The sequence below is a fragment of the Furipterus horrens genome, unplaced genomic scaffold (genome assembly GCF_987537825.1).
Source record: "Furipterus horrens unplaced genomic scaffold, mFurHor1.1.pri manual_scaffold_4, whole genome shotgun sequence".
In the NCBI taxonomy this organism is placed as follows: Eukaryota; Metazoa; Chordata; class Mammalia; order Chiroptera; family Furipteridae; genus Furipterus; species Furipterus horrens.
The window spans coordinates 188,570,806-188,583,621 of NW_028327174.1; the positions used below are offsets into that span (position 1 = coordinate 188,570,806).

General features: G+C 44.8%; 1 protein-coding gene across 4 annotated transcripts in view; it reads right to left on the reverse strand.

Annotated features, from left to right (window-relative positions):
- Positions 1–10,234, reverse strand: part of TNC (tenascin C) — a 61,818-nt gene extending 51,584 nt beyond the window's left edge. For all 4 annotated transcript variants that reach the window (XM_090274632.1, XM_090274631.1, XM_090274630.1 and 1 more), the window contains exons 1-5: positions 9,645–10,234; positions 5,716–7,125; positions 4,172–4,435; positions 3,079–3,194; positions 2,214–2,370 (exon numbers count right to left, since the gene is read on the reverse strand). In XM_090274632.1, the coding sequence (XP_090130758.1) occupies positions 2,214–2,370; positions 3,079–3,194; positions 4,172–4,435; positions 5,716–7,125; positions 9,645–10,101 (2,404 nt within the window). In that variant the 5' untranslated portion in view covers positions 10,102–10,234. The remainder of the gene's footprint in view (positions 1–2,213; positions 2,371–3,078; positions 3,195–4,171; positions 4,436–5,715; positions 7,126–9,644) is intronic.
- Between the last annotated feature and the right edge of the window lie 2,582 nt (positions 10,235–12,816).

Genomic DNA, 12,816 nt, shown 5'->3' on the forward strand with positions numbered 1-12,816 from the left:
CCAGGCATTCAGTAAATGCCTAAAATGAAGACTTGCTAGGCATTTAGCCCATATTTCCTTCTTTCTTCATTTTTAAAAAGTAGTTAACTTTGTGTTTTCAGTATTGGTTGAGGAAACAATATCAGCTGAAAGGAGCTTGGTTTTATAAAGGGGATGAGAAGAAGGACTAATTCATAGCTGCTTGTGAGAAACCTACAGTCTTGAGTTCCAGGTGTTGATACTATAGTCTCAGCTCGCAGATAATGAACCCATAAAACGCACACCGAAAATGATGCTCTAATTCAATAGTGAAGCTGCCTGTCCTGTGTTATTATAGGGGCTAGCAAGCCCCTCACCATACCTGTACCTACCTTAGCAGCTCTTTTGTTAAAGAAGTTGGGGCTCAGCCAAGGACACTGATCTCTCCCTAGATTTGGGACACTTCAAGAAAGAAGACTAACATTGCCCTGTGCTTTGTCATTTATGTCTTAACTCTCATAACAACTCCACAAGGAGGATACTATGAACCCATTTTCCAGATTGTGGGTCAGAGGTTTAAAGAAGTGAGCCTGCTCAGGGTCACGGGCAGCAGAGAAGCTGGAATTCAAACTCAGGACTGTTTGGGTCCAAAGCCCATGCTTTTTCTCCTCTGAATGCGAAGGCCTCTCAGAAACATTACTTTGCCCCAGATGGTTGTAATACAACCTCTATAAAGATCAGAAGAAAAGAATTAAAAATGATTTGGCACCAAAACTTTAAGGTTCTTTAAACAAAAGAAAAAGTTCAGGTAGCGGCAAAGTGAACAGGTAAATATCCGTCTCTCAATGTTGATATTTATGTGATTACGCAACATCAAATGTCAGGATGTTTGTCCTGCAGTAAGAAGAAAACAAAGCAGCCAATCCCCACATTTAGATTACAAAGAGAAAGGGCTGATGAAAGAAATGTCTTTTGTAATCTCAATGTGTCTTATCTATAGCAAATAAGCATTTACTTGATTTTTTTTATGCTTTTTGGACAATCTAATGATTTTTATTCCTGTTGGTGCCTGTCTTCTACCTACCACAGAGGGATGTTGTCAGAAGGATGGAAACACTTGCTTATAAAGGAGACAATCTTATGAATTGGCTCTGAGCTAAGCAACTTATGCAAATATTTAAATGGAAGATGTCCTTTCTTCTCATTAGTCAACATATTTAACTTTCCAACAAGCCACTGCCAAGAAGAGTCAATTCCTTAAGCAGTTGGCACATATGCTATTTTAAAAAAGATAAACAGGCTTTATCAAATGACAATAAAATAATTTTATTTATTTATTTATTTACTTACTTATTTATTAAAACTTTGCTTTCTGGTAGAACCACCCCAAATTTGGATTTTTCCCCCCCATCAAGTGATCTAGCAGTGTCAAATCCTATTCTACCCCCAAGAAGTTCTGACATCATTAGTACTGAGTGACATTTTATTTAGATTCCTGTTGAAGACAATGGAGTTAATTAACATTCTACGTAAACCAGAGCTAGTCAACGCTAGTGGTAATGGGGTTTAAGTAATAAAAAGAGACCCTGGCTTAAAATTGTGGTCCTGACAGTATCAACCATGTGGTCTTGGTTAAATGAATTTAGTTTCCCTAAGCCTCAGTTTCCATTCTTGAAAAATAAAAACATATTTGCCCTACCTCTTTCATAGGACTGGTGCTAATATTAAAGTAGATGATGTGCTAGATTGCTTGCAATGGTCTAAATTTCCCATATCTTGGTCACTTTGAAATGTCATGTTGAAGCTCCACTCCTCGAGAGATGGACCTGTTTCCCTATCCCTTTAATCAGGGCTGGCCTTGAGATTTACTTTGGCAGAAGTAATATTAGTGACAGTTTTCAACCTGGTTAGCTACTGTCAGAGCAGGGCCAGGGTAGCATCCTAGAGGCTGAGAGACCAGTAGAGCAGAAAAGCATCATCTTGGATGAGGCCATCCTGGATCAGCCAGCACCCCCAGCCCACACTGATGCATAAGTGAGCACAGGCAAGAACATAAAAACTGTCCAGTTGAGCCCAACCCCAAATCATCAGTGTGTAGAATCATCGTTTTAAGCCACTAAGATTTGGGCTTGGTTTTTACATAGCAAAAGCTCATTGATACAGTTGCTATATAAGAGGGCATGTTATTAACCAATAATGCTATGAGTTACAATCAGTTTCCTCATGATGTCGGTGATATTAAAGAGGATACTCACGGGTGGTTGTTACCCTCTTCAGGCCTGGGCCCCGAGTATTGTTTTTCACGATGTGCAGAGATATCTCATATGCTTGTCCAGGAGCCAGGCCCGTTTGCCGGTACGTCGTTTCTGGCCTCCTCAGGCTTTTGGTAATCTCTTCCTCATCTTCTTTATTCTGAAAGATAGAGGCACCTTGGTAAGACCTATAAAAGGTGCCAACCTTTTCATTTATGCAATTTATTCATTTCACATTCATTCCTCTTTTATTCTTTTTTTCTGTTCACTAAGCACTTATTAGGCATCTGATCAATTTGGTAAATGCTGAGGATACAGGAAAAATAAAGACATTTCTCAAGTGTGTTTCTCTCATAAAATTCCCTACTTACCCCTTTGACACTCGAGTCAAGTGACAGAATGTGAGAGCCAAAGCAATTCTGGAGCCATAGGCTTAATCTCTCTTTTGATAGAATAAGAAGCCAGCATTACTGAAGTTCGGTGACTATCTCATAGACATATAGCTAATTAATGGCAGAGCCTGGGCTTGAACTCAGGAACCCACTTCCCTGCCTCCCATGTACATTAGGCCCAGAGGCATTTTGAGACAGAGACCATTTTTTCTCTTCTTTTTCTCTGAGTAGAGATTTTCAAGACCATGAGAAATATTTGAAACCTAGAGATAACTTCTGTTTGTTTAGGCTCTTAGCCCTAAGTGCTATGCGTATTGACTTTTTAAAATCACTTAAAAGGTATATGCAAACACACAAGGGCCAATTAGAGCCTTTTCCCTCACCGAAAGCCAAGGAACTAGAGTTGATATAAAAGTCTACAGGGGCCCTTGACCGTTTTTTAGACTCTTGCACGCCCACTGCTTTGTGCTCCCTACCATATTCCGGAAGATGATCTCCCACGTTTCAAAAGCAATGTCCAGAGGATCCCACTCCACTTCCACAGATGTCTCCTTGATGGACTTGAATTTTAGGCCTTCAGGTGCAGGCAAGTCTGTCAGGAAGAGCACAGAGAGGCGGTAAGGATGCAGTATGTGTGGTGGATGCAACACAGCCCTGTTCCCCTGAACGCAAGGGTCTGCCACAGTCAAGGGCTGATCATCTGAGCTGGATTCTATTTAAGGGTTCTTCTGGGATGCTGTCTACTGTGAGGCAGTATGAAAATGAGTAGTAAGGCAGACCATAGGATTAATTTTTGGTTATTTCGTATGGTTAAATCTAATATAGATGCAGGCTTTGGAATCAGACCGACTTGGGCGAGAATTTAAGTTCTTCAATTACAAATTTTGTGTACTTGGGAAAGTTGCACAAAATTCCCAAGCCTCAGTTTCTTCACTTGGGAGAAGGAGATAGGCATGGCTGCCCCTTGGCAACGTTTCTGGGGCTGAGTGATATATTGCATGTAGTCTGCTGGGCATGGTTCCTGGCATGTAGCACAAGTTTAACATGGCAGCAAATGTTATTACAATTAAGAAAAAAAAAAAAAGACCACTTTCTAGCCCAACTTGCTTTTCAGGTATGAAGAAAATTATGCTGATGTTGGACTCTCACAGGAATAATTTGAACCCTAAGTGTTTCCTCTGTTAAAAAAATATATATATATATAGCAGTTAAGAGCATAAATCTGCAACCAGACTGTCAGGGTTCAAATCCCACCTCTGCCACTTATTAACTATGTGATTTGGGATAAGATGCTCAACTACAGAGTCTCAGTTTCCTCATCTGTAAAGTGGATTAACAATAGCTCCTACCCTACAGGGTTATTGTGAGTTAAATGAGTTAGTATATGAGGAGTTTCTTTAAGAAAATATTCAGTGGGCTTCACTGGATTCCAGGGTCTTAACTGGTATCAATATGAAAGGACAGCTATGGAGCTTTGGGGGCAAATCTGAGGTGATAACTCATGGAACAGTTATGCACTGGGAGAAGGGAGGGCAGTTGAGGCTGCTGAGGGCAGTTCTGCTCACTCACAAGTGGCCACCCTTGCACTGACAGGAATGCTCTTCTTATTCTCCAGGATAGCGAACACTCGGATAAAGTACTCCACGCCAGGCTCCAACTCCCGAATCATGGTGGACGTCTGGTCCCCAGGGACCCGGAACTGCATTTCCAGGCCGTTCTCATGGGTGGGTGTGTACACAACGAGGTACTCTGTGACTCGCATCTCATTCTCCCAGGCCAGGTTCACAGTCTCTTCTGTCACTTCAGTCACAATGAGGTCTTTAGGAGGAGACACTGATGGGAATAAGAAAGGACAGCTGAGGTCGGTAATGTACCCAATAAGCTCTCTCTTCCACTGGCAGTCACAGAGGCCTGAAATCCAGCTTCCATCCTCTAAAATGCAGAACTCATGAAGAAACCCTTGCTGTGACCCATCTTTAAAAGCTTTGGTGGCCATCTGTTGCCTTCAAGAGGAAGTTCCAGGTCTGCAGTGCGGCCCTGGAGGTTCTTTGTGACCTGGGTCCTCTGACTTCTCCATTCCCTGGACCCTAGTTCAGATTCAGGCCATCTGTGCAGGAGGGAGCACCCTGAGCTTAGCTCCCTGCTCTGCACTTCAAGTCACACATCCTCAGCATTGGGAAGGTATTTTGGGCTCATCTGACCCAACTGTTTCACTTTCTAGATGTGAGTGAGGTAGAGGAGCTTGTCCAGCTTAGAACATCTCATCAAATTTGGGACTCATCTCTCCCTGCCAGCCTGGGATTCTTCCCACCCAGCTTCTGGGCCGTGGCCACATTAACCACACAGCCATGTACTTATTTTTATCTACCAATAGTTTTAATCAAGGTGGCAGTTCTCCATTCTGACAATTATAATATGGGTGGATGAGAGAAGCATGAAGAAGACCCTCACTGAACATGAACATTGTCAGTCTCTGTTGTGGTCTCACGCAACCAGTGATTACTGAGCAATTACTGTATACGATGCCTTGTGCTAACTGCAGGGGTAGAGATCCTTTAAGGAGCTCACAGTCCTTGGAATCAAGGACAGCACAGAAGAGATGATTTAAGAGACAGGCCTGCCTCATAAGTGATCAGCAGTCAGTCTTTAGCTGAGTGTGCACTTAAAACAGTTTGTTTTATATAATCTCACTGCCCATTCAATTTAGCTGAATCTTTACTTCCATCCAAATAGAGAGATCTAGTGTATTACTGGTTCAATGTCAGTGGGAAGTAGGAAAGCAGGTTGATGCTTCGCAAAGGGGAGGTTATCATGTCATCTACTTCATACTGGCTACCAGGTGTTAAACTCAGTGCAGATGCGTTAGGTAGACTCAAAGATCAGCCCTGTGATATATTTGCTGTGTGCCCTTGGAGCAATTCCATGGCCTCTCTGAACTTCTTAGACTTCAAATAGGTAACCCTGTGAGAGGTGAATAATCAGGACCCCTTCAAAGAGTGTGTGTGTGTGTGTGTGTGTGTGTGTGTGTGAATATACCACTTAGGCCTCCAACACATACCAGATGTACAGTCAATCCTGGCCTTTATCTTGATAGCTTGAGCTCCGGTACTCACCCTCTGAGCAGTCTTCGCCAGTGTAGCCCTCATTGCAGATGCAGCGGCCTGCCACGCACTGCCCTAAGTTACTGCAGTCATTGGGGCAGGAGCGCTGCCCACAGTCCAGGCCCGTGAAGCCCTCGTGACAGATGCACTGGCCATCCACGCACTGGCCGCGGCCGTTACAGTCGCTGGGACACCTTCGCTCCTTGCAGTCTTTGCCCATGAAGCCTTCACGGCACACACACTGCCCGTTCACGCAGCGGCCCTGGCCATGGCAGTCACCGGGACAGGAGAGTTCCGCACAGTCCCGGCCGGTGAAGCCGTCCTCACACACGCAGCGCCCGTCCACGCAGCGGCCCCGGCGGCTGCAGTCCTTGGGGCATCGCAGATCCCGGCAGTCTTCCCCCGTGTAGCCATCGTCACAGACACACATGCCGTTCACGCAGCGGCCGTGCTGGTGGCAGTCGTTGGGACAGCTCATCTCACTGCAGTCGTAGCCTTGGAAGCCTTGTTCGCACACACACTTCCCCTTGATGCAGCGGCCCCGGCTGTTACAGTCGCCGGGGCACCGCAGCTGGCTGCAGGCCTCCCCGGTATAGCCCTCGTCACACACGCACTGCCCGTTGACGCAGTGGCCGTGGCCGCTGCAGCCGCTGGGGCATCTGAGCTCACTGCAGTCCGCTCCCGTGAAGCCATCGTCACACTCGCACTGCCCGTCGATGCAGCGGCCGTGGTTGTGACAGTCGGCGGGACACCTCTTCTCGCTGCAGTCCGCGCCGGCAAAGCCCTCGTGGCACACGCACTGCCCCGCCTCGCACCGGCCCTGGCCGTGGCAGGCCTCGGGGCAGGTGAGCTGGCCGCAGTCCTCGCCCGTGAAGCCTTCTTCACAGTAGCAGGTGCCGTTGACACAGCGGCCCCGGTCGAAGCAGTCGTTGGGGCAGATGAGCTCGCTGCAGTCGTCGCCCGTGAAGCCCTCATCGCACACACACTCGTTCTCCACGCACCGCCCGCGGTTGTGGCAGTTGTGGAGGCACAGGGGCTCCTTGCAGTCGTCGCCGGCAAAGCCGTCCTGGCACACGCACCGGCCGTCCACGCACCGGCCGTGCTCCTCGCTGCAGGGCACCGGGCAGACTTCCTGGCTGCAGTCGGCCCCAGAGTAGCCTTCAAAACAGAGGCAGACCCCATTCATGCACCTGCCCTGGTCATTGCAGTCGCTGGGACAGGCCAGCTGGCTGCAGTCCTCCCCGGTGAAGCCCTCGTCACAGATGCACTGCCCATCGAGGCACTGGCCTTGCAGGTGGCAGTTGCCCGGACATTCGGGCTCGGAACAGTTGGGGCCTTTCCAGCCAGGTTCACAAACACAGCCACATCCTTCGGTGCTGAAGTTCCCATGGCCACTGCAGAAGGGCCTGGTGTCCAGGCGGCCTGCAACAAAGAGAACAGAAGCTCTCAGCCCAGTTTCTCAGTTTCGACCCTCGAAACCCAGATTCAAATTTAGCCAGAGCACGGCTGCACCTTCAGGCCCCATCTGGCTCGAAAACAAGTTGCTTCGTGTGTGAAATCAGATGGTAGGAATTCTTAACTTGAACTTCCCGAATTTTGTACTTACATGCAAAGACAGGCAGTGTGTGCTTAGGTCTGTAGGTATGTGTGTGTTTGTGTGTTTCCATCCCTGGGGACAGGATCCATAGTTTTCGCCACATTTTCACGTAGTCCCATGACCCCAGTGGTTACAGATCACTGCCTTGTGGAATGTGTTATGAAGGACTATGTTGCTACTTTGGTGTCTCACCAAGGTCAGGCACATAAGAGATGTCCAAGAAATAATTGTTGAACTGAACCCAGTTCTGATTCTTTGACCCAATAGCTGTGCTGCATATGGGAAGGGCTTTAGACTCTTTTTGGAGCTTAGTTTCTTCATTGGTCAAGTGGGACCAATAGACCACTTCCCTGGGGTCTATCAAAGTTAAAAGGGGACATTGAGAGCTGACTGTTGTGCTCATGATGATGTTTTCTTTCAGAGTTTATTTGGGTTGACTCACATTGGCATGTGGGTTTACGTGACCAAAACTTTCTCATTTTCCATAACTGAAAGGAGGCAGCTAAGGAGTGGCTTTCTAATTCTGTCAGCACAACTTGCAATTTGGCTCTGCCCCCACAAAACGCATGAGCCTCTATCTTTCTGCCCTCTCTGTCCCGGAGGCTGCAGTGGTGAGTGGGTCTGAGGAATACGGGTCACCGCTGACATGACTTCAGCCCTTAAAGTCTATTTAATTGTCTCAGCTCCACTTACAGGAGTAATTGGCATGATCTCTGTGGAACTTAAGGAGAAGCAATAAAACTCACTCCATTTCCTCTGCATCTAAAACAGTGAAATTAACATGTTTTATCCCCTTCCTGATGGCAGGCAGAAAGGCAATTTTTTAAAAAAAGTTGTTTTGAAAAGGGAGAATCTACACCTGTGCTGTGTAGTATGGCCACTGGGCACATGTGGCTATTAAGCAGCTGGACTGTGGCTGATTCAAATTGAGATGTCCTATAAGTGTAAAGTACACATTATTCTAAAGGCTTAGTGTAGAAGCATGTGACATATCCATGAATAATTTTTATACATATTACAGGATGAAACATGGATATTTTAGTTCTATTGGGTGAAATAAAATAGATGATTCAAGTTATCCTTACCTGCTTCTTTTTTCCTTTAATTTGGCTACTAGAAAATCTCAGGTTAAATATATGGCTCACATTATATTTCTATTGGATAGCACTTCTCTAGACAATTATTTTAACACACTTTTTAGAATTCACTCTATTATATAACTCCCATCTATTTTGCCAGGGAGTTGAGAGGTGGAAGATAATCTCATTTATGCATAAAGAAAATCTTTCCCTCTCTCCCTCTCTCGCTCTCTCTCTGTCTACCTTGGAATCCTAGAGCACATATTTAGTACTCACCACTTATGGTAATTAGGTCTACTCTTAAAATAATTTGTTAGTAATTTATGGTAATTTTTTTCTGAGTGGCATAGATGTTTTCATCTCTGATTTAAAGCTGTTGAAACTCCTGCAGTTTTATCAACTTTAGGAAATAGAGATGAAGACAATTTCAAAGCAGTAACATTCTTTAAGAAGAATGCAGACAGGTATTACTGTAAGACTGTGAGTTCTGGAGACACACAGGCATGTTTAAAGCTCCAATCTCTTATTACCCTATGTGTCAGCTGGATAACTTCTTTGAGTCTCAGTTCTTACATCTGTAGAATGGGACTATTCAACCTTATCCTCAAGGGTTGTTGGGAGGATTAAATTAGATAATGAATTACAGTGCCACGTACATAAAAGGGGCTCAATATAGTTGTGATCATCCTCATTGCTGCCATTCAGCTGGAGCCTTTATTTCAATTCCCAGACTTTCTACTGTCATAGGAAGCATTGTGAGTTTGCAATACCGTAACACCAGGGTGTGAAATACTGTGGTTTAAACCCTAACTTGGCCACTTAACTGCAGAACCTCCAGGAATCTCATCCTACTTCTGGTTCTTAATTTCCCTATTTGTAGAGTGGGGGAATGGGGCTATATTGGTACCTTACAGAGTATAATCTTTGGGTCAGGAATTCCATAATGTGTGCATAGGTTTTGAGGAAGGGAATGTGTATATTTTATGGTCAAATAAGTTTTAGAAACTATTAATTAAAGTAAAATAGGTTTTTTGAAGCAAGATTTCAGAGGCCTGCAAATTCATCTGAGAAACATTTGTCGCCATGAGAATAGAGATGGTTACATTCTCTACCTTTATTTGACCATAAAATCCCTTTGTAACGAACATCTGGTGAGGCTAGTTTGCCCGGGAACGCACTTTGGGAACTACGGACAAATTCTGCCAGGCTCATCATTTCTCCCATTTGTTCAGGGGGGGGGGGCTGGGCCTATCCCCAGCTCGTACCTTCCGCAGGCTGGAGACAGCAGCCTGCTCCCATGGTGCACTGCTCCCGCAAGGAAGACACCAGGTTCTCCAGCTCCTCCAGTCTGCTCAGAAGTTCCTTGATATCAGGAGCAGCAGCACACCCACAGGCCCGGCGGGGGATGTTGATGCGGTGTGTGAAGATGATCTGGTTTTCCCTGTCTAACGTGTGCTCCTGGAAGTTCTCACTGGGCTGAAAGGGTGGGCCCAGCTCTTTCTCCCCACTGGCTGATTCTAGATCCACAGAGCACTGGGCCCCTACAGGCAGCTTGATGTTGTAGATGTGGTTGAACACCACCGGCTGATTTTCCTCCGGCAGAGTGATGTTCACCCCGCTCTGTCGCTTGTGCCGAATGACTTTCTTCAGGACCCCTCCTTCAGCCGTGAGGGCGAGCAAACCTAGGCAGATGCCCGCCAAGAGCCGAGTCACGGCCCCCATGGTGGAGGTGGATTGGGTCGGATGTTTCTCGGGTTCTAGGATCCTAGGGTGTCTCACTGTCAGGCAGAAGTGGGGACTTGGAAACACAGAGTTGAATCTGAATCAGTTGTTCTGGATCTTCTTGAAGGAATTCTCTTCTACAAGTAAATAAAGAAAAACAACAAGCTTACTCACATTTTCTGCTAATGGACTCTATTTTTTTGTTTATTTATTTATTTATTTTTAGAGAGAGGGGAAAGGAAAAAGGGAGGGAGGGAAACATCACTGTGTGGTTGCCTCTCACTCGCACCCCTAACTGGGGACCTGACGTGCAACCTAGTCATGTGCCCTGACTGGGAATCGAACCGGCGACACTTGGCTCGCAGGCCGACGCTCAATCCACTGAGCCAAAGCAGCCAGGGCTTTAATTGACTCTATTGACTATCTGCAACTGTAAATGAGTTTTTACTTCATGTCTCTTCTATTTGAAGCTCTCCTGATATTCACTCAAGAGTCACTGTCGTGCTGATACACAAGGGTCTCCAGAAGAGTAAATGGGGTTAGGTAGAAACAGAGGTTGGAGGATACAGGGCATTGTGAGGCTGTTCTTACTCTGCTGAGTTGTCTTTTTCATTTATGTCATGGCTATTCACCTGTATGGGCAGTCAGGTAACAGAGGACAGGGGAGTTGTCAAAGGAGGCTGCGAAATTATTGAGTAAAGACAGGAAGACAAGGTTAAACTTTAGGTGGTTATAATGTTGATTAAAAATGCCTTGGATGCATATGAGAATGATCTACACATGGTATGATGTCATTTATAATCCTCTTTTACTAGGAAACAGAGCTGAGTATAGTTCAAGAGAATAATTGAGAGCTATTTGTTTCTTCACAAGTTGACATTTTCCGATGCCCGTGCTATTCTTAGACTTGTACATTCTAAGGAAGTTATTTGTGTCAATTAGATGTGGTGTTTGGATTGCTTACCCTATGAAAGGTTTTCCAACTTTTGTTTTTCCAATAAGATCTTATCCCAATGATAAAATGCATCCACATGATCTCACGTCATCATCTCTTTCATGATGACAGAAAGTCACTGCAAAACCTGGAAAGGGATGGTGGCAGGGGAAATTGAACCAAGACGCATTTCTGTAAGACTGAGCAGGGGCCTGGGGTTTAGAAAGCACCAACTGTGCAGAGAATCAAGAACTTCCTATCCATACCACATCCTAATTATATTTCTATTTGATATTTCACCAGCTATCATATAATATCTACTTAGGGCTTCTACTCCTTGCTTAGAACAAAAACAATAAGGAAATAACACAAAGATAAAAGAGAAACAGAAAACGTCTTCTGAGTATGCTTTTTCATTCAGATTAGTTTCCTAAATAAGAATTGGTGGATCTGTGATGTAGGGAAGCCCACTGAATAAAAATTATGAAGAGGAGAGCCTGGCAACTTCTCTTCTCTCACACCAGCATTTGTTGGCTGGACAAATATTTATTAACTGTCTACTCTATTGCAACTGTTTTAACTCTTTGCCTTCCACAAAGTCCTTTCTTTTTCCCACCCTCTTCTCATCAATTCTTAACTTTTTTTTTTTAATGAGAAAGGACCATGGGTCAGTTTGAAATGCTTTTGGACCTTTACCCAATGCTTTTGTGTGTTGCTAAATGACTTAAATTTCCATCTAAAAAGCCATTAGAGCTGCTGGTTGGGACTCTAAGGCAATGAGTCTAGTGTAATAATGATCAGAGTACGGATTGAATGAGGATTTTTTTCACTGTGCATGTACGAGATGTGTATTGCACAGCCAAATGCTGCATTGTTTTGAGGAAGGAAATTGGATTCTTGAGAGCTGTGTATTTCCCACTGGCCCACAGTGGTCTGAGCCATGTTTTTGTTCTCTGGGAAAGACCCATCGTATCTTCAGTGTGGTAGAAAATGCCCCAGCTTTTCTACCTTAGGAAAACCTAAGACACACCTGGGTTCAGATGCCACTCACTAGCTCTATCACTTGGGGCAAGGTATTTATCCTCTCTAAACCATAACCTCATTTGTAAAATAGGGGTCAAAATTCTTCATGACGGAATAATAAATTAGTTTAGCATGGTGTCAGAACCATAGTAGGCACACATTAAAATGTAGCTGCAATTTTGTTACATTTCTAGGAACAAAACCTAGCCTGAGCCCAGGCTCATAGCCTCCTTTTGCTTAAGCCTGACCTTCTCAATGAATCCAGTCCAAAACTCAGCAGCAACTTGAATACAGAAAAAAAAAGAAGAGCTGCAGAGGTCACTAAAGGATGACAGGGTAAATCTTATGAAGATGAATGTACTAGAACTGGACATATTTACACCAGAGAGTCAAAAGGTAGGGAGCAAATAGTAACCTTTAAAAATGTCACATGCAGACCACTGCCTGGTTAATGTCCCTCTTGAGAACAGACTTAGGGAAAATGACTGTACATTTCAGTTTGAGATATTTAGGTGAGGCATGAAGGTTCATGATTTGACAGTAGGGCAATTAAAATTTGAGAATGAACAATTTATTCTACAGAGACTCTTTAAAAAGCACAAGGAGATTCTTATCCTTATATGAAGCTATCAGGCAATGGAAAGTCTCAAAAATACCTTGTGGGAGGAAGGAGTGTGGACCTGTGCTTGTTCATCCTACGGTTGAAACGGCCAGGACTGAGAGGGACAGGGTTACCATGTCTAAATCCTGTGGACACA